Source organism: Anabrus simplex, chromosome 1 (genome assembly GCF_040414725.1).
Source record: "Anabrus simplex isolate iqAnaSimp1 chromosome 1, ASM4041472v1, whole genome shotgun sequence".
NCBI classification, from domain to species: Eukaryota; Metazoa; Arthropoda; class Insecta; order Orthoptera; family Tettigoniidae; genus Anabrus; species Anabrus simplex.
In genome coordinates, this window is record NC_090265.1 from 1148132628 (window position 1) to 1148155627 (window position 23000).

General features: G+C 38.5%; 1 protein-coding gene across 3 annotated transcripts in view; it reads left to right on the forward strand.

Annotated features, from left to right (window-relative positions):
• Positions 1 to 23000, forward strand: part of LOC136858107 (sialin) — a 310094-nt gene that overhangs the window by 229909 nt on the left and 57185 nt on the right. For all 3 annotated transcript variants that reach the window (XR_010858600.2, XM_067137406.2, XM_067137407.2), the window contains 4 exons: positions 1689 to 1776; positions 10501 to 10712; positions 11532 to 11681; positions 16600 to 16729. Coding sequence is in view for 2 of the 3 variants with exons in the window: in XM_067137406.2 (XP_066993507.2) it covers positions 1689 to 1776; positions 10501 to 10712; positions 11532 to 11681; positions 16600 to 16729 (580 nt within the window). In the remaining variant the exon portion in view is untranslated. The remainder of the gene's footprint in view (positions 1 to 1688; positions 1777 to 10500; positions 10713 to 11531; positions 11682 to 16599; positions 16730 to 23000) is intronic.

Here is a 23000-nt window from a genome sequence, read left to right on the forward strand (position 1 = left end):
ATGTATGTATGTATGTATGTATGTATGTATGTGTGTGTGTGTGTGTGCGCGCGCGCGCGTGCGTGCGTGTGTGTGTGTGTGTGTGTGTGTGTGTGTGTGTGTGTGTGTGTGTGTGTGTGTGTGTGTGTGTGTGTGTGTGTGTGAAAACATTTAAGATAGTATGGATTGACTGGGCTGGATGGTAAAACATCTGGCTGTAATTCCAATCATATCTGCTTTAATGAGAGACTATGACTATTCACTGACTCAGTTAGGTTGTCCATTTGAGTATATACTGTACTTGTATGTAATCCTTATTAGTGTGGTATTGAACACGTGGATCCATTTTACCTTTGTTAAGAAGGGAGCACCATTTTTTGAACTCATTTCTTAGTCTTTCCCTGATAGCTTTGTTATTTGTTTTTGTTATTGTTTTTCCCGCAGCAATGTTCAAATTATGCAAGCAGTCAGCTTTTTCTTTCTCAGTATTTCTTCCATAGAGTGCATGTACGTCGTTAGATTTTTCCAGAATGTTTACCACGTTAAAGTAAACTCGTGTCCTCATCCCGAGGCGGTGCAGCTCTTTTCAGGCACACCCCCATTGGAGGTGAGCTGCGTGTACCATTTCAACCCCATACCAGCCCTCCTGCCATTCTTAAATTTCTGGCAGTACCGGGAATCGAACCCGGGCCTCCGCGGACGGCAGCTAATAACACTAACCATTACGCTACGGAGGAAACTCGTGTCCTCATCCTGAGGTGGTGCAGCTCTTTTTAGGCACACCCCCATTGGAGGTGAGCTGCATGTACCATTTCAACCACATACCAGCCCTCCTGCCAGTTTTAAATTCCTGGCAGTACCGGGAATCGAACCCGGGCCCCCGAGGACGGCAGCTAATAACACTAACCGTTACGCTACGGAGGCGGACTACCACGTTAAGATGTTGAATAAATGCTTCCCACTGGGCCTTAACTAATGCTAAACCTTTGAATTTTGTAGGTAAGTAAATCATGGCATCCAGGACATCAATAGGAAGTAAAAGAATCTCTTTGAGCGCGCTCTTTAACAACTGGTCTATGTCCTTAAGAAATCCTCTTTTGGCAATTTTTCAAGCAGGGCATTCTGTAATACACAAATGTTGGTCATATGTGGTTATTTAGTAACTTTAACTTTTTATCAGCTTTCAGAATTGGAGTGGCAATCAAATTCTCCAGTTTATCTTTCAGATTATTAATAACTTTATTGTGATTTATGGTGATCATCTTAGAAAAATCTACTCCCAAATATTTAATTGTTTCACCATTGCCAACAAACAACAAAAACAGAAAAATAAAAGAGATATACTGATTGTTGTCATAACAAAGAATAGAAACATGTTACCTTGCTCATCTGCTTGATGATTTGAGACATGAACAGAATTATTATTATTATTATTATTATTATTATTATTATTATTATTATTATTATTATTATTATTATTATTATTATTCCAAATTGCTTTACATTGCGTCATATGGCAATGATGGGATAGGAAAGGGCTAGAAGTAGGAAGGAAGCAGCTGTTGCCTTAATTAAGGTACAGCCCCAGGTGTGAAAATGGGATAATTATTTGGTTCCTTTATTTGCACTTGTTTGTTAATTTTTAATAATGCATTATGATAGAAGTATTGTTTGTTGTTAATAGGGGTTAACTGTTTGTCTTTCTGCAGGGAGTGCTATTCCCTGCACTCAGTGCCTGTGCAGCACGATGGATACCATTAAAAGAACGAGCCAAGTTCTTAGCATTCACTTGTTGTGGTGAGTTTTAACCCTTGAATACGTATTATTGTTTTCATGTTGATTACAAGAGAAAATTACAAATATTTTGTCAATTTTATCTTCCCATTGCTTCCCTTACATCATGACATCAACGCAGATCCATTTCTGTTGAGATGTAGCCCTGGTGTGGACTATAACAAGTTTTTTACTTTCATTTCATTGATCTGTCTTAGTTTCATCCTTAGATACGACAATATGAAGGTGACTGAGTTATGACAGTATAAATACTACTAGTAATACCATTCATTATGGTGCCAGTACCTGTGATGAATGGTGTGAAAGTGTTGCTCTTCAGGTTGGTTAGTGTATACATTTCAGTGGGATTGGTAGACTGATATGTAACAGGACCTTCTGGTTCATTGAGGAAAGCAACAGGAAACTACCTCAGTCCCCATTTTCCTAATACACCTCTTCATTGACATCTAGGCTACCTATGACAGCTGATGGTGGATCTGTTAAGGATCCAACCAGGCTTTGTGCTGAGTACTGAAGCAAGCAAGCAAGAAAGAAAGAAAGTAAGTTTGATAGGTAGATATATATATATATATATATATATATACACCAGTATATAAGTTTTATAGATGTCTGTAGACTAAAGCTGATTGGCTGGCAGATGCATGCAAACTTTTTGATGGCTTAATCATTAGCTTATGTAATATGTATAACACTGTAATAGTGTTTCTTTGTTAATATTTCTATATTATACATCTTTCCCTTGCTTTCTTAAACTTTCAGAAGTGATTTTAGTATCTGCATATATTTCCCATATGCCTCAACTAGTTGTGTATTTTTGTCTTCTTTTTTTTTTTTCCTTCTTCACAATTACTATATTGTTTCATACCAAGTTTTGTTTGAGTGTTTTACAAGCATAGCAATTAGAAACAGAGGGTTGATAATTTCACTGTTTTACCCTAAGAGCAACAAATACTGTACCACCACTTACGAAACAGTTCCAAAGCTTCTGTCAAAAAAAAAAAAAAAAAAACTATCATTCAACTGAAACATACTGTAAGTGTAGTGTACTGTAGTCATTGGTTCAATGTGCCTTCATTGGAGTTTTGTTACTACCTGTAACTAGAAGTATATGTTAGTGAATTTAAGTTTAATATAATTAACATCAGTCAATACTGTGGCATTGGTTCCTCCATGCCACTTCCGAGCCAGGTGTACCAAGCTGCTCTGGCCCCGCCCACCAGCAGTGACGCTCTAGCTGGGCTATTCTCTCAGGAAGGAGGAGCTCGTAGTGGGGCATGCCAGTTTCCCTATAGTGTCCCTCTTTAGCCGCTTGCATTGACCAGAAACAATGAGAACCAGAGCCTCTCCAGAGGCTTCCATGGGCTTCTATTGTCCAAAGTCTCTCAAAGGGCCATCCGGCTATATAAGACACGTGAGACTTGCCAGGGGTGGTTCAGTTGAAATGGAGAGATCAGTTGTGTTCTGTCAGTGAGCAAACCTGATGTGAGTGAGTGTTGTTGTGGATATTGACAGCCTGAGGTTGAGGAGACGTCTGTGGAGTATTCTGTCCATGAAACTGAGTGTTCGTTCTGCTATCTGTCATCGTGGAGTTGTCTCTCGGGCCAGCTGCTGTGACTGAACATTGTGCCTGTGGTGCACGGCATGAGACAGTGAAGGAACTGCGGACAGCATACGTCATACCGAGCTGTGAGACTGTCACGTGTGGGCTGTGAAAGTGGGAATGAGTGGGACTGTAAGTGTTAGTGAATGAAAACTAAGTGAGAATTAGTGTGACTGAATACTGAGAACTGTTTAAGTTGTGGTTCTGGTATGCCAGATCACCAATGGCTCCATGGCTAGATGGTTAGCGTGCTGGCTTTTGGTCACAGGGATCCTGGGTTCAATTCCTGGCAGGGTTGGGAATTTTAATCATCATCGGTATAATATTAAGTAATATATAAGTAATAATAATAATAACGTAAACGTTTCCACCTTATGGTACTACCATAACATCTCATTTCACTTGTTATTCTTTAAAATAACATTGTCTTAGGATTTCGCCACAAATGATCTTTGCTCCAATACGGCTGATGATGACCCCTAGATGGGTCGAAACTAGTACCGTATAATTTGTAATTTTGTGAATATATTGTAGTATTGAAAAGGTGGAAACGTTTACGTTATTATTATTATTACTTATATATTATTCTCAGTTCAATACGGACCAAAAACATAAAATTCATAACCATCAATAATATTAAGTAGTTAAGTGGTTAGATAATAAATTTATAGAAGTTAAGCCCTACTGCTTTCTGTGTTTATTTAATTACCCTGCCAACATGCAACAATATATTTCAGATTTAGGATGTGAGTCTCTTCATACATTTTTAGTCTCATGTTATGGCTTCACATCAAGAAACATCGTTAACATCCTTTGGTTCTGTTCTTTATTTTTGTTTCACAAGTTGCTTTATGTCGCACCGACTCAGATAGGTCTTCTGACAATGATGGAATAGGAAAGGGCTGTGAGTGGTAAGGAAGGAGCTGTACCTTTAAGGTACAGCCCCAGTATTTGCCTGGTGTGAAAATAGAAAACCAGCTTCAGGGCTGCCAACAGTGAGGTTCAAACCCACTATGTTCTAATCTTCTCACAGCCGTTATGAACATAATGGCTTTTATTTTTAATCTTTTAACATTTTCCTTTGTAACTCCAGATTTTGCTGAATATGCTAATGAAGTTTCATATGATATTTTTTCAGTGTGCATGGACCAGTCATGTTCTTATGTATACAATAAAATACAATACAATTGAAACACATTCCAATTTACTGAGTCTGGCTGATTGACTAGAAGACTCAATATGAGATGGAACATGCTTGAATGATGATCATCAACATGTTCTTCAGCGCTTGTCCCACCTAATGGCATGGGCCATTACGTCGCTCCTGTATCTCCAATTCATTAAGCAGTTACCTCGAGTTGACAAGTTACTCTGAGATAGCATGTTGTTGAAGTGTTGACCAAATTTTGTCACTGGCAGGCAATCGCAAGATTTCTTAAGAACCAGGAAAGCAAGATAGAGCAGTTTGTTCTTCTCATGGTGTTTCTCAACTATAAGCCATTAGCTGCGAAGTTTTCACAAATCCATCTTGATACTTCCTCCTTTTAACAATTTTACAAACACATTTGTTCAGAATGCATTTTAACATTTTCATTGTATTAGCTTAGGCATAATATTGGCTGGTAATTAGCACATTGATGAGACCCTTTATTTTTGAAGATGGGTTGTAATTTCCCATTTACCTTAATTAAGGCCATGGTCACATCCTCCCTTCCTTTCCTATCTTATCATCGCCAAAAGGCCTATCTGTGTCGATGCGATATAAAGCAACTTGTAAAAAAGAAGATGGGTAGAGTGATGCTCTGTTTTCAGAGCAACAATATATGGTCAAATTTTGTCAGATCATTCACCTCTTACAACTTCATTCAGTTTTCATTTGTGCTTTTCAATTATATTGCTGAATTCATAATTCAAAGGTTTCTATTTTTTTCCTGCACCCAAAACAGTGCAGGAAAATGGTGACGTAAATATCTGAAAATATCTCTGAAGCATTCAAATCACTGATTAAATCTTCCATTTACATAGTAAGTTTTGCACAAACATTGCATTATATTTCACGTACATCCAATAACTCACTCCATGCACACATCTTCAGTAAAGTATTTCTAATATGCATATGTATATTTGAGGTGAGCCAAATTTTTCTTCTTTGTTTGACCTAGTCCCCATTTGATACTAATCTATATTTCTATCATCATTGGTTATTCTACCACAAAAATAACCATATTTCTCCATTTCCATTAAGATTTAATTTCTTAATATGATATTTTAAGGCCACGGCCACTTCCTTCCCTCTTCCTTGTCTATCCCTTTCAATCTTCCCATCCCCCACAAGGCCCCTGTTCAGCATAGCAGGTGAGGCTGCCTGGGCGAGGTACTGGTCGTCCTCCCCAGTTGTATCCCCCAACCCAAAGTCTCACGCTCCAGGACACTGCCCTTGCGGCAGTAGAGGTGGGATCCCTTGCTGAGTCTGAGGGAAAAACCAACCCTAGAGAATAAACAGATTAAGAAGAATATGATATATCCTGAATCACCTGACTTCATTTGACAGCATTCCATTACTATTTTAGATTTAAGCCTATTCATTTCTATCTGTTCACCTTCGCCAAGTCTGTGTCCATACTATTTATATCAGCAGTTTCAAACTTGCAGCCTGCGATAAGTTTATCATTTATTGTAAACAGAAAAGCAACACAGTACCATAATTGAAAGCAAAACAGGTTTATTTTATGTTCTACAATTTAAAAATTACACCAGAATGATAAACAATTCATATTTTATACTGACAAGTTGACTGTCTAACATTTTTTCCATATAAATTTTGGTCAATGTAATGTTTGTGCAAAAATTACTATGTAAAAGAAAGACTTGAAACAGTGATTTGAATGCTTCAGAGATATGGAAAATATTTTAATATATTCATGTCACCATTTTTCTTAGATTTAATAGACTTTCAATCTGAATTTTTGTTGATGGAATCCACAGATGCAGTCCTACAGAATTCTACAGTTAAAACATTGATGACCTAGCCACACAAATTTGTCTGTGTTCAGAATAACATATTCATGAGAAAAATTGTTTTGAAGAATGAACCAAGTGAAACCTCTTTAAAGGAACAATCATTTGCTTTCAGTTGTATAAGTCGCATATTCCAAATACATCTCTTCTAATATTGATTTCTTTAATGAAATGGCTAATGGCTTTTAGTGCCAGGAGTGTCCGAGGACATTTTCGGCTCGCCAGGGGCAGGTCTTTTGATTTGACGCTCGTAGGTGACCTGTGCATCATGATGAGGATAAAATTATGATGAAGACGACACATACACCCAGCCCCGTGCCACCAAAATTAACCGATGATGATTAAAATTCCCAACCCTGCCAGGAATTGAACCCAGGACCCCTGTGACCAAAAGCCAGCATGCTAACCATCTAGCCATGGAGCCATTGGTGATCTGGTGTAAGAAAAGTAACATGTTGCATAGGCCTTCTCTACCTAATAAATTAAAATATCAATGTTTCAACCACCATAGATACAATCTGTGTGATGTAGAATTTAAAAAATTTAATACCAGTAATGTGTTTTCCGCTCTAACATATAACCTTTAAGTCCAGTTCCTTGCCTGTTGTCAGCGTACTGGGCTTCAGTTCAGAGGGGCTCCAGGCTGAGGATTTTCTTTCTTTCTTAATCTGCTTTCCTTCCAGGGTTGGTTTTTCCCTCAGACTCAGCGAGGGATCCCACCTCTACCGCGACAAGGGCATTGTCCTGGAGCTTCAGACTGTGGGTCAGGAGATACAACTGGGGAGGCTGACCAGTACCCTGCCCAGGCAGCCTCACCTGCTATGCTGAATAGGGGCCTTGTAAGGGGATGGGAAATTTGGAAGGGATAGACAAGGAAGAGGGAAGGAAGCAGCCGTGGCCTTAAGTTAGGTACCATCCCGGCATTTACCTGGAGGAGAAGTGGGGAAACCAGGGAAAACCACTTCCAGGATAGCTAAGGATGGAATCGAACCCCCCTCTACTCAGTTGACCTCCTGATTCTGAGTGGACCCCGTTCCAGCCTTCGTACTACTTTTCAAGTTTCGTGGCAGAGCCGGGAATTGAACCCGAGCCTCCGGGAGTGGCAGCTAATCACACAAACCACTACATCTCAGAGGCGGATGCTGAGGATTTTAACTGGTTAATTCATCCTTTTTTGTTTTGCTAGTGGCTTTACGTCACACCAACACATATAGGTCTTATGGCGATGATAGGATAGGAAAGGCCTAGGAGATGGAAGGAAGCGGTCATGGCCTTAATTAATGTATAACCCCAGCATTTGCCTGGTGTGAATGTTGGAAACCACGGAAAACCATCTTCGGGGCTGCCAACAGTGGGATTCGAACCTACTATCTCCCGGATGCAAGCTCACAGCTGCGCACCCCTAACTGCACGGCCAACTTGCCCGGTGTTAATTCATCTGGCTCGAGGACTAGGTGTTTGTGTTTCTCTTAATACACTTCTCTTCATCTGCATACAACACATTACACTACTAACCACCACAAAAACAAACAATAGTGAATTCATCCCTCCACATAGAGTTGGCATCAGGAAGAGCATCTGCCTTTAAAACTTGGCAAAATTCACAAGTGCCAACCCAATAAATTTGGAACAAGGCCAGAAAGAAAACATTTAATTAATAACAGAATTATATATTTCATTTCCAAAAGAACATAATCAATTCTATCAAATCACTTTTATTTTTCATGTTTCAGGCCATGAAGGCACTTGGAGAGGTGGAAGGTAAAGGCTTCCACTATCCATAACCTCTGTACACCTAAGATGGAACCTCGGCCTGCAGGAAACACTCAAACTCATACTAGCCAATGATGAGAGTACTGCTGATCTCGTAATTTGCTATGCATGTGAGAGTGGATTAATGAACCGCATATCAATTTCAAGTGTCCTCTTACTCAGGGAACCTACGTTCCCTTTTGATGTGTTTGTGTCTTTTTTGGTTTTATAAAATAATTTGTTTTATTTTTAAATTCATTTTCAAATGTCCTCATGTAATAAATGATTTTATTTTATTTTTTTGTGTCCAGTTAATTTGCTTAGAGAGGATGGTTCCCTAGTTGAATTTCCTCTTAAAACAAAAATCACCATCACTACTGCTACTACTTGGTGGGGTAGAGTGGTTAGCTCTATGCCCAGCTTTCTTTAATTGATTAAGAATGGGTGATTATAATAAACAAGGGCAAAAACCTGTAATTCCTCTGTTCAGTGCCTCAATGAATGTTGAAATGTTTTTTTAACTTATTGCATTCCATTTACTGTATTCATCTGGCTCCATGGCTAAATGGTTAGCATGCTGGCCTTTGGTCACAGGGGTCCTGAGTTCAATTCCCGGCAGGGTCGGGAATTTAACCATCATTGGTTAATTCTGCTGGCACGGGGGCTGGGTATATGTGTCATCCTCATTATTTCATCATCACAATGTGCAGGTCGCCTATGGGTGTCAAATCAAAAGACCTGCACCTGGCAAGCCGATGTCCTTGGACACCTTTTGGCACTATTTTCATTTCATTTCGTAAAAAAAAAAAAAAAAACCAAACCCCATGGCACTACAGCCCTTGAAGGGCCTTGGCCTACCAAGCGACCACTGCTCAGCCCGAAGGCCTGCAGATTATGAGGTGTCGTGTGGTCAGCACGACGAACCCTCTCGGCCATTATTCTTGGCTTTCTAGACCGGTTTCATTTCATCAACTGTATTATAATGTCCTCTCCTCTCAGTTGTCAAGTCCTGATGGCTCGTACAGTCCTTGTACTGTATATCTGGACTTTCCTTACAAATCCTTAAGGCATCTTCCTCCTTTGCGAGCTGTGCAAGATTTCTCTTGCAACATTTGAGCCTTGACAGTTGCAAAGAGAGGACATAAAAGAGACAGAGTGCAATAAGGTAAGTTCAAAACACATTTCAACATTTATTAAAGCATTGAAAACTGAATTTTAATAAAAAATATGTTTGCCCTCATTCATAATAATCATCCATTCTTAATTGATAATATTAAAAAATTAATCATAATAAAAGTGATTTGATAACATCTGACCATATTTCTTTACGAACAAAACATATCATTCTCTTATTCATTAAATATTTTCTTTTTGAGGTATTTTCTAATATTTCTTACATTAGTTTGGACAGACTGGAAAACTGAAAGCTTTATATTATACTTATGTTAACGAAGTTGAAACTGAAAACAAAATGATTTTGATTTAAACAAAGCATGAACAAAACAGAAAAACCTATATTAAGTACAGTACTTAGGCATGTAAACAGCTAAGTAGAAGTTCTTACCTCATAGAAAATTGTCACTTTGCATGCCATCTGCTTACCCAGAGGCCTTGGGTTCAATTCTCAGCCAGATCAGGGATTTTTACCTGAATCTGAGGGCTGATTCAAAGTCTACCTTTGAGAATCATTGAGCAGCTATCTGACAGTGAGAAAGTGGCTGTAGTCTCGAAAGCCAAGAAGGTTTGTTTTGCTGACTATGCTTTACCTCACAATATGCATGCCTTCAGGTTAATTAACAGCTGCTTTGATAGGTCAAGACTAATCTGGACTGTAGTGCTATGGTGGGGAATGTATCTCTGGTATTGCGATGAGTAATATACTTTCAATGACATGGCTCTATTTCACATGTATATTAGCCATGGATATTCATTAAGCACAGCATAAATAACAGAAGAAAAATAAAGTAGGCTACTATTTTAATCAAATTACTAAAGGGTTTGTTTTGGTATCTATTGTAGATTTGAAAGTTCAAGAGCATCGTTCCATACTTGAGCTTTGTTGTGGATCACTAATAATTGCTGTTTCTTTTCTGGTCCTCTCCTAGGAGTGTCCAAGGAATTATACCTTTTCTCTCAGAATTTGCTGATGACCGACAGAAGCAATTATGATATTCAATCAAAGAATCCAATTATTTAGATGACATCTCCACCCAATCTCTTAATTATATTCAATTAAAGCATATTCACAATATTCAATTTATAATTAAAAGGGTGAAAAATATAACTATATGGGCATATGACAATCACAGGAAGAAACTTCAAGACTAATTTATTGAATGCTTCTTCTTCTGTCATAGGTGCGTCGATGGGAACAGTTGCTTCAATGCCACTATGTGGAGCAATCATTGCTAGCTGGGGCTGGGAAATGGTATTCTATGTCAGTGGACTGTTGACTGTCTTGTGGAGTGCTGCGTGGTGGGTGTTGGTCTATGAGTCTCCAGAGAAACACCCACGCATCTCAGAAAGAGAAAAGCAATATCTGGCCAGTAGCCTTGACAACAAAACTGAGGTAAGGAAGGATGCTTTTAATATGTCATAAACTCAGGTTTGAACATTCATAGTAAATAAGAAACTTTGAAGATTTGTTTCTCTTTACCATTCCATGGTCTATATTAATTTAGGCAAATATGGAACAACTTCTTAGCCTAAAATTGAATATGTTTATATCAGAACATGCGGTAGCTTATTGCTTTTGTGCAGGAAATATTAGATGAATACATGTAACTTTAATAATTTGACTCACATGTTTATACTTAAGTAACTCTCCAAGTATTGGAAAGGAGCAACAAGTGTCAAATGAAGTCGTATACAGAGAGAGAGGAACCTGTTGGGATCCTTTTTCTCCTTTTGTGTTTGTCCTGTGTTCCTAATTTTTTACCACCTGTGTTTACCTTACATTTCTTCCCCTTTTCCTTTATTTATCCAGCTTTCTTCTTATCCTGCAATTTCAGTATTAAGACAAGATCTGTGAAGATCTCCTTACAATGAGTGTTAATGACCATCCTCCTGATGAAGCTGGGAAAAAGCTGACTGAAGACTGAGAAGAGATGGATTTTGAATAACTTGGATTGGTATGGAGAGAGCCTGTCTATCTGAAGACAGCAGTGTATGAAGATGTGGACATTGTCCTTGCCTTCTCTTTTTAATACTCTCTTTTCCCACACTGATCTGCCATCATGTTTGTCCTGTTATGTGCTCCTTTTCATGTTCCTGTCTCTCTATATATTGCTTATGTAACTACAGTATACAATTAGTATTATGTTCCAATTGCTGTAGAATTTTTTATATTTGTGAAATATTTCTCATAATTATATCTATTCGCCAACAGACTTTGCCAGTGCCATGGCGTAAGGTGTTAACATGCAAGCAGTTCTGGTTGGGATGTAGTGCATCCTGGGGTAATGATTGGGGATTCCACACTCTCATCACTCTGGCTCCCAAGTACATTAAAGAAGCCTTGGGTTTTGATCTTTCAAAGGTAAGACAAAGGAAATTGGATAAGGTATTATAACACAGCCAGTGGCATATATAATATGATGGATGGGTAAAGTGTGTTATGTCACAATTTACTAGTTTTGAGAAAATCAGTTTTTAAAGTTTAATTCGAAACCCAAAATCGAGTTGACAGTAAATATGTTGGAAGATGGTCCGCCTAGTCAATACTATTCATTTATTTACCTTTCACCTTAACATCTAGTACATGTTTCGAGAATATTATGCATTCTCTTCCTCAGCTAGTGGATTAAAATTCAGTATACAATAAGACCTGACTAAAATAGGGGGGCCCCCCATTAAAAATTCAAAACAATGAGTATGACAATGTAACACTTAAAAATTTGGATAGTACAAACATAGAATTAAAATCCCATTTTGTCAAGTACAAATTAAAAACACAATATAGTAATGTCTAATTAAATACAACGTCTTGTGATGATATGAATTCACAGAGTCCTTGAAGTTGCCTTGCGTAGTTCAAAAAAGTTGAGTTAGGAATGAATGAAATTGCACTAAAACTTGAAGTCCTGCCGATATCCACCGTTATTGGGTGTTGAAATGATGTCTATTTAAAATTAAAATATTGGACACAGCATCGTATAATGATGTGAATTTACGGTGTCCTAGTTGCCATACATCAGGTGCCTTCCCATCTATCTAACACATGCATGCTACACGTAATATTTACATCATCACACAGACCATTTTAACCTATTTTCAACCTGGCTGCATAATACATCTATCAACCGAAGATAATGGCAGGACTCCAAGTTTTAACGCAACTTCACTTATTCTTGTACAAATGCAATTGAACTACGGAAAATAGTATTATAATTCCTAGGACACCGTAAATTCACATCATTATATGACGCTGTGTCCAATATTTTAATTTTAAATAGACATAATTTCAACACCCATTAACGGTGGATATCCGCAGGACTTCAAGTTTTAGTGCAATTTCATTCATTCCTAACTCAACTTTTTTGAACTACGCAAGGCAACTTCAAGGACACTGTGAATTCATATCATCACAGGATGTTGTATTTAATTAGACATTACTATATTGTGTTTTTAATTTGTACTTGACAAAATGGGATTTTAATTCTATGTTTGTACTATCCAAATTTTTAAGTGTTACATTGTCATACTCATTGTTTTGAATTTTTAATGGGGGGCCCCCCTATTTTAGTCAGGTTTTATTGTATACTGAATTTTAATCCACTAGCTGAGGAAGAGAATGCATAATATTCTCGAAACATGTACTAGATGTTAAGGTGAAAAGTAAATAAATGAATAGTATTGACTAGGCGGACCATCTTCCAACATATTTACTGTTACTAAGTCAATACGGATCCAATCCCGACCATCATGGTCAAGATTATTAATAATTGTGGAATATGAGTAATTTGAATTATATCTTCAGAAACCTAATACTGTTCACAACAATAGGGTAACTCGTCATAATAAATTCCATGTCAATTCATGTAATTAGGAGCCAAACAACTTGGGTTGTCGAATAAATTATGACTTAACACAATTTACACACCCACATTTAGTAATATAATGCAATGCTGCACAGTAATATGGATATTAATGAACAATATCACATCCAGTATTAATGCAGATATTATTTACATAACCTACTCGTAATCTGTTTGTAAGTGTTTGATTAAACACAATTCACGTCACAAAATGTCACATTTTGTTGACAGAAACACCTTATTCACCCAACATTGTGTTGTTCATTATCGCCATCATTGAGGGTGTCGGGGTGCAAGTGTCTTACTGTGCTTGCCGAGGGAATCTCTTTGTAGAAGTTATGGAAACCTGGCAAGATAAATTGGAGGAGATCCATTAAATCTTTCTTCTGCTTGCCAGAGATGGGAACTGGACCATTGTAAGCTACAGGTGGGTTTATAGTGGCATGCTTACCCCTCCTCAAAAACGAGACCTCTTCGAATTCACTGGCATCATGTTTTGTTTTATAATGAATGGTGCCAGTGTCACTTTTGCCAAAATGCAACCATTTCACTTACCTCCAGTTGAGATGACCTCAGTTTTTGTTTACTTTTCTGCATTGCAAAAGCGCTGAAGAAATCCAAAAATTCTTCCCAGTTCATTTTCTTTACAGTAAAGGGCTTATTCTTGGTGGACTACCTAATCAGTTGGGCCCAATTATGAGGGTGATCAATGTTTCCATTGAACCTCTTCTTTGCTTTTTCTATCATATTGTGATCACAATCACATTCCATATGGGTATGGCCAGGGACTAGGACTTTATGTTTGATGCTCTGCAGCATTTCAGAATCTTGCAAAGCCATCATACTCATTGCTGAGACGTAACTGTTTTTGTCTTGCCCACTGACACTTTTCCACTTGTGTTACAGACAGGTCCAGTTTCTTCAAAATCATGAGAAGGTTCATGCACTGACATTTCAACTGTGTGGAATTTTTGAATTAATGCAATGTCACTGACTTTTATCTCAGTACTAGGTTCACTGTCTGAAGGATTTAAGAAAAACCAATCGGACCTTCCTTGTATGACATTCTCTTCATTTTTTCTGGCGTGTACCTTCAATAATATCAGAACATGATGAATCAGATGAAAAGTCAATAATACCGAAATCTTGGTCCTCCTGAGAATCATCGGAGTTCAAAATCTACTGAAGTTCTTCAGGAATACAAGGTGCAGAATTTGAATGTATAAATTAGAGAGAACTACACAACCATTAGTTTTACAGCATGCTATAAGAATCATCTATTCCCCAATTATAATTATCAATAGTTTTAAGTTTTAAAATAACAAATTTAGCACATTCTAATTTTGTGCTTCTCGTGCTTTCCAGTTTTCAGTAAAGAGTTATTATTATTATTATTATTATTATTATTATTATTATTATTATTATTATTATTATTATTATTATTATTATTATTATTATTAATAATATTATTATTGTTTTGTTTCGGCCAACTAAGGACCACGTCATTTCAATTGTTTCCCTTGAGCTTTAATGTTGGTCCAGTACTCCTTCATTCGTATACGGTGTTGCTCCTTTCGTTCTTCCGTCCATTCCTTTCCAGTTTTCATCTTCGGCTTTGGTAGGAAACTCTGATGTTCTTGGAATTTTTTCTTAAGTGGGACACGCTCCTGGATATCTTCAAATGAGATCCCAATCTCCTGCAGATCTTTCTGTACCTCACTGAACCATGCCCCCTTTGCCTTTTTCACTTGGAGGAAATTGAAAATGCGGTTGGTTAACCATGTTGAATTCATTCAGGCCATGTGTCCATAAAATTATTATTATTATTATTATTATTATTATTATTATTATTATTATTATTATTATTATTATTATTATTTCCCTCTTCTCTCTTGTGTTCAAGCATTTTTGAGTTTCAAGATTCTGGCTGTTGGGCTCTTGGATGTGAACTTCATGAATTGATTTTCTGTCTGAATGTGGTCCATGTAGTTGCCAGTGGGTCAATATTAATTTCTGCAAGGTCGTTTTGAGTGTCTACCAACCAGCGTAATTTGGTTTGTCGGGTTCCGTTAATGATGAAGAAGATTTTTTTGGTCAGTCGAGAATCGTCCATTCGAGTTATATGTCTGTAAAATTTCATACATCTCTTCTGTGCAACTGAGGAGAATCGCTCAGTCAGAGAATACAGTTCTTTTGAGCTTTTACACATCCAGATAGCATCTTGAATCTTGGGTCCAATATCTTCCCGAGTATCTGCCATTCTATTTTCTCTATGTCCTTGATGTTGATTGTTAACGATGACATCTCAGTTGCATAGAGTGCTCCTGGCGGAATGACTGTGTGGTAGTGACGAAGTTTGGCTTTGGTGGAAAGTGATTGCTTATTGTACATATTCCAAGTGATTGTGTAGGCTTTACGTAATATTTCTGTACGTGTAATGTTAGCTATTTTTTTCACTTCCAGTGTTCTTGATCATTTTACCTAAGTACTTGAAGTGGTTAACTTGTGTGATGTTGCCATATTTGGTTGCAAGTGGCATCAGGCTTTGGTTCTTGGAGTCCATGTATTATGTTTTCTCGTAAGAGATATGAAGGCCAGTTTTAATGGCGATTTCATGAAGTTTCTCGATAGCATATCTGGCTTCCTTAAGAGTCCAGGTAATTATTGCTAAGACATCAACAAAAGCAAAGCACTTTATGTTGATTCTCTTATCTTTTATTCCCATACTTATTTCAGCTACTACTTTCTCCCAGGTTTTGATGATCTTATCTAGTACCAGGTCAAACAAGAGTGGGACAACCCATCACCCTGCCTTACTCCTGTTCTGATTTGAAAAGTTTCAGAGATTTCACACATGAAGTTTACTTTAGAGGTTGTGTCTGTCAAAGTCTGTTCAAGTAATGCAGTTGTTTTGCTATCCACACCACATTCATTCAGTATACTGAACAGGGTGATGTGGTCAATAGAGTCATACGGTATGTTTTTTAAAGTGTACAAAAGCAACGACTTTGCGGTTCAATTGGCAGTGTTGCAATAACATCTTGGGGTTCCAGATCTGTTCTGCACATGATTGGTGTGGTCGGAAGCCTGCCTGGTATTCACCAATCAAATGTTCTGTCTGTTGCTCCAACCTGGTGAAGAGGACAGGTGGAAGCACTTTGCAGGCAATTGATAGAAGTGAAATACCTCGATAATTGTTTGGATCAGTCTTGTCACACTTTTGTTGTTGTTGTATCAAATACAATAAATGAGTTATAACTAAATTCCAATATCCATTATAAAGTAGCAATCTGGAAAGAAAATTATATATCAGGTAACCAGTCACTGTGTGATTCACAACCATAATGGTGTCTGACAATAGCATGTATGAAATCTTTTCCTTACTTACATTAGTAAACTAATGCTAGTATATTGTCACAGAGCAGCTGGCTCTCATCACTGCCATTCCTGTGTCAGTACCTGTTCTCTACCGCATATGGCATTCTGGTTGATGAACTAGTGGGGCGGGGCATGCCTCTCCTAATGGTACGGCGAGTCTCAACTGTCATTTGTGAGTACACAATATGTTGCATTATATGTAGTGTAGGTACTTACCAACTGCATCAACTTGAATGATTTGTTAAACATTAGAAGTATGTTCTGGTGATTGTTATTTTAAGAGAAGTATCTGTTCAACTAGGCAACCATCCTTTCAACATAAATCAGAGGAAAGATGGAAGAGGTCCAACTCTACAAAAAGTGAGGTGGTAGTGGTGATTATTGTTTTAAGGGAAAGTATGACTCTTATTAACACTAATCAGAGGGGAAAACAATTAATGGGATCAAACACTTCAAAAAATGAAGGTATCGGTCAAAGAAAGACAATGTGATGGTGATTACTGTTTCAAGAGGAAGTACAAATTGACAACCATACTCTGTTAATGCTAATCAGAGAAAAAAACGAGAGGGATCCGACACTTCAAAAAATGAAAAAGAAAGACAAGGGCCACAAAGGGCATGAAAATTAAAGACTCCCTAGCCCTTAGAATCTAATAACATTGGGGTCAGAAAAGAACAAGAGTTGACCAAGGGAGGTCAGATAGGATAGATGAAAGTGAGGAACCTGGCATAAGTGGAAGCAATGCCAGTACTCAGCTAAGGGCGCCAATGTAGCCAACCCACACTCCCAAGTTAAGAGCCCATGAGGCCCCTTTTAGTCATCTCTTATGACAGGCAGAGGATTCCATGGGTGTTATTCTACTGCCTCCACCCACAGGGGGACAAAAAATGAGGGCATCTGCAAAGGAAAGTAACAGACAATGAAGAGCGTGAAGATGAAAAACACTCTACGCCTCCCAAACCTAAAACTGTCGAGTTGAAAGAGAACAAGGGTTTACCAATGGAGGTTGGATAGGTAATATACCACTGAGGAGACTGACACAAGTAAGAGGAAGCAATTGTAGTCTCAGCTAGACGAGATCCCCTCGTGATCCCACTTTTAGTTGCCTTTTATGACAGGCAAGGGAAACGGTGGATATATTCTACCACCCCCACCCACAGAGGATGACAACTGTGTGAAATATCACAGAATAATATTCTCTATAACTGCTCATTTTACAATACATTATTTATACTTCAGTTCAGATCCTCTCATCTTGCCTTGGTCACATCTTGTTCTCTTCCAATTTCAATTGTGTTTTAGTATGAGAAAGCTAGTGCATCCTTCATTTTCTTACATTTCATTACATTTTTCTAACTAAACATTCACTGTTTCCTCTTCCCATAGTGACCTGCCATTATGCATTCAATCTAATATTGTCGAGCTTGAAAAGAGGCGCCAAAGAGTATGATATGAAAATTAGCATTTCCAATACTGAGTGATGTCAGTAGTGAAGAAACCTCAGAGGACTGAATGTCAGGTAGGAAATACAAAACTGGAACACGTGGACTGTTTCAAGTATTTAGGATGTGTATTCATGAAGGATTTTTGTATACTAAGAAGTGAAATTCAATCAAGGAGCAACTATGCATAGATTTTGCAGTTGCAATTAACAGTATTCTCTAAGAAAGAACTGAGTTCTTGGATGAAACTCTTTACATTGGTCTGTTTTGAGACTGACTTTGCTGAATGAGAGTGAAAGCTGGGTGGATTCAGAATATCTTATTCATAAGTTGGAAGTAACAGGCTTGAAAGTAGATTTGGGTTTTAAAACATATGGGATCAATGACAGGAGGGTACTTAAAGTGAGGAGATAAAAATGTAGTTAGGAATAAACTTGACGAATGAATCTGTACAAATAAACCAGCTCCAGTGATGGGCTTAAGTGAGGTGAATGGAGGAGGATACAGTATCTAGGAGAATAATGGACTTGAATAGGGAGGGTAAGAGAAGTAGAGAGAGACTAAGGCAATGATAGTTAGGCTCAGTTTTCTGATGATTTAAAGATAAGCTGTGTGGAATTAAATGAAGTCACAGAGCTAGCTGCAGAGGTGCTTATTCATTCACAGAGCCTTGCAGACTGAATGCTGAAAGACATAACAGTCTTTAATGAAGATGTGTGTGTGTGTGTGCGTGCGTGTGTGCGTGTGTGTGCGTGTGTGTGTGTGCCCGCGTGTGTGCGCGTGCGTGTGCGTGCGTGCGTGCGTGTGTGTGTGTGTGTGTGTGTGTGTGTGTGTGTGTGTAATTTTCTATCTTCAATCAATCAATACTGATCTGCATTTAAGGCAGTTGCCCAGGTGGCAGATTCCCTACCTGTTGTTTTCCTAACCTTTTCTTAAATGATTTCAAAGAAACTGGAAATTCATTCAACATTTCCCTTGGTAAGTTATTCCAATCCCTAACTCCCCTTCCTATAAATGAATATTTCCCTCAATTTGTCCTCATGAATTCCAACTTTATCTTCATGTTGTGATCCCTCCACTCCACCCTAAAAATTGGGGGGTAGAGGATTCTCCCCCTTGGTCCTTCACCAGTTCACCAAACATTTGCCAGCCTCCGTAGATGTCCACCTCCTCCTCCTCCTCCTCAGGCTAGATGCCTGAGGTGTGGTGGACTGATGAGAGAGACCAGCGATGGTTACACTCCTGCTGACCATGGGAAAGTAACAGCTAGTAGTGGGCTCCAGGAGTTTTATAGACTTGGTGTGGATGGGAAATGGATGGTAAGATAGAGGTGGGGTGTTGCGCACGCATATGCTATCATTTATAAGCTTCAGCATGAATTCATCACCTCGCACTCTACAGACAGTCATATATCAGACACCCTAGTGGCATTACTCCCATGAACAGGAGGGACCAGTGAATGCTCACTGGCCAGCAGTTGGTGATTTGTTGGTGGGGAGAGATTAGCCCACTACCCAAACAATAAAGCATAACTGGTTACTGACCTGCCTGTGCTCAAGCTTCTAGGCAAGATGGCTGCTATACATTATTTTTATGGGACTAACTCTGGAGAGCTGGCACAGAGGCTAATGTTTATACATTGCTCTTATAGGTTTAACTGTAGGAATCTGCAGAGGGCTACCTCTGGGTCTCAGAACTGTACTAGAACTACTGAACAAGATGACAACTATACATTGCTCTTATGGGACTAAATCTAAGGAGCTGGCACAGGGAAATACAATTAATCATAACTGGTCTGCTTCCCCCTTTTTTAAGTTGATGATTGAAACTCAATTTTACAGTCAGCTGCCCTTCTCTATTTATAATGTCACACATATTATGGTAATATTTTAAGGATGAATGTCCTTCTCTGTTCAGGGTTTATGAAGGGGGTGTAGGTTTATGCCTGACTACCTTTCTCCGTTTGGAACCTGACCAGTCTAAGTTCAACTCTCCGACCAACCTTGCACGCCAAATGTTATGTGCGCCACTTGTTTTCTGCTGAGTAGTCAGCATTTTGCCTAGTGCAGGCAAGGTCAATGTCATCTGGCCTTCTAGTTGTCCTCTACACAAGACTCTATGTCTGTTGTTGGTGATTAGAATACTCAATTTATTATGTTAACTGTTGAGCTTATAGATTTGAATACTAGAGTTTATGGTAGCCTACAGTAGTTTTTTCATCACTCAGAGATCAAACCCTTGCGTTCAGAACCAAAAAACTGTTTGCACTACTTGCCTTTCTAAAAGAGGTTAAGACTTACGTGATATACTTACGACATTCCTGAGATGTGTAGCTAGAACATAATCATTCAAGATGTATGCATGAAATAATACCTGTAGCACAATACAAAAAAATTAGATAGTTGTACATATTGATCACATAAACTTTGGTGCAGACTGAACCAGTGCCCAAAACCTATGAGACTGCATGATAGAGACTGAGCTCAAATATTATGTGTGGTCTTTAGAGATGAAGGTCCATTTTGTTCATTTCTTGCTTGTGAGATTGATGGGACCAGGTAGTCTTTCAACTCTGTTCTCATAAGAATTATGGTGATGCCATTGCCACGGAGGTGTACAAGGAAATTTGGCGCGGAGATATTTCTATAATAATTAAGCCTTGATAAGATTTAGAAGTAGAAATTCTAGAGGATTTAGAGGTGATTGCTTTTATGAGTGAACCAAGAAAAAGTTATATAAAAATTTCAGGAAAATAAAGATTTCGGAGAGACATGACAATTTCAACAGGAACTATAACATCGTCAGTAAAACCATGGATTTACATGCCTAATTCAAATCTGATCAAACTACTTAAATTATTCTGGATGAGGTCTGTGGATGTCACATTCTATACAACAGTGGAATTACTAAAATGTGTGAAATTTTATGATTGAAAGGATTGGTGACATCAGCGGCCAAGCCTGGAGAGAGCCGCTGAGATGATAAAACCAGGTTAGCCATTTTAGATTCTTTTCAGTATTTTCTGAGAGAGTACCTCTATATAAGGTCAAAAAGCATCATTCTGTAGGCTAAGTCTGAGTTAGGAATTTAGACTTTGATCAAGGTGTAAAGCGGAGAAACATAGCCGCAAAATGCAGTAAGAAAGAACTTAGATGGGGAGACTCATTACAGCTTGTAGTTTACTGAGCACCCTCAACACAAGAGCTTGCATTTGAACAAAAGTAGCTTGTTAACAAAAACACTATATTTGGAAGCAGATTGTCTTTGACGTCAATTCAACTTTTTTTTTTCTCTATTTATTCGGGGCGTCAACCTAAGAAGATCTTTTGCCCCTACTTTGCACCATATGTTGTGAACCTGTGCGTAATTTGGAAATGGCAGAAGTGTAAAGCGTTGAATGTGAGGAAAGGAACATGAAGGACGACACAAACAGCCAGTCCCCAAGCCAGGGATATTAATCATTGACAATTAAAAACCCCTGACCCGGCCGGGAATAGAACCCAGGGCCGCCGGGTGACAGGTGGATGCATTGTCCCCTACACCGTGGGGCCAGACAATTTGACATTACTTTTTCTGTCTAACTTTATCTTCAACAGAGAGGACTCTGTAAAGATTTCTTGGTCAGTCTTTAAAGAAGTATACCAAATATATGCATACATTTTTTGCCAGTTTTTGTGGTAGAGAAACCATGTAATTTTCAAGGGAAATTCACTTTTTGTTTATTCAAAATATTGGCCATCGGCTTCTACACACTTCGCCCATCTTTCAGGTAAGTTATAAATACCATGCCAGAAAAACTGCTTGTCTTTTGCGGCAAACCATTCATCGAGCCATTTTCCAACTTCCTCAAAATTGCTGAAGTGCTGCTCTGCGAGCGCATGCACCATTGATGTGAAGAGGTGATAGTCAGATGGCACAGATCGGAGGAGTACGGCAGGTGCGGAAGGATGTCCCATCCAAGTGATTTCAAGATTATTTCACTGGTTTTGCTGTGTGAGACGACAAATTGTCGTGTGACAAAATCACTTTGCCATGTCTTCTGGCCCATTTTGGTCATTTTTGATCAATGCGTGATTTAAATTAATCATTTGTTGGTGATAGTGTTGTGCGTTAACGGTTTCGCCGGGCTTCAAGAGTTTGTAATACACAATACCACTCTGGTCCCACCAGACACAATGCATGGCTTTCTTGCCAAAGTGATTGTCAAAACCATGTCTCACATGTTCTAATTGATGGAGCGTGTTCACCATATGTTTCTTCCAGCAAACAATGACTTTCCACGGCCTTTTTCTTTTGATTAAATCAGAAAAACAGTGCGTGTCGCAAATGTTCTTTTTCAGGCACAAACGTCAGCGTGATCACTGAACGATATAACACAGACGCTCGTGTTTGGCGGACTCAACTTGTGTGCCTTGGTACGTTAATGTCAGACGAACAAACTGACGTATGTGTCAAATTCATACTCTGCGTACTCTTTGCTGGCGCCATCTCTTAATAAAACCGGAAAAGACTTATGCATACACCTGGTAAATGGCACTTAATGCTTAGGCATGATGGTGAATAGCTGGTTTGCAGACATTTATCACTAGTGCTGTGATTTTGAGTTATAGTGAACACACGAAACATCCTGTATGGAAAAATAATCCGGAAAAATGATTGTCAAAACCAGGTTTGTTTCTTCAAGAGAGAAGAGTAATCATGTGAAGGGGATTTTTTTGCCTCATTATTTTCAGGTAAAATATTGTAAAACAAGAATAAATACTCAAGAGAAAATCCTGAATGAGGAAAGTGATCAATACTAATTATCTTGTCAGGGTGGCTTGCTAAATTAAAACGAGGTAGCTGGTGGGACTCACGATGAAGGAGGATGTTCACTAACAAGGTTGGCAACTCACCATGTCTTCATAAGTGACCTTTACCATGTCTTCATACCGGTAGTGAACTTTCTTTGCTAGGTCACTGTTTCCTTTTGTTGTGTGGTGAATTCTGGTCACCCATTC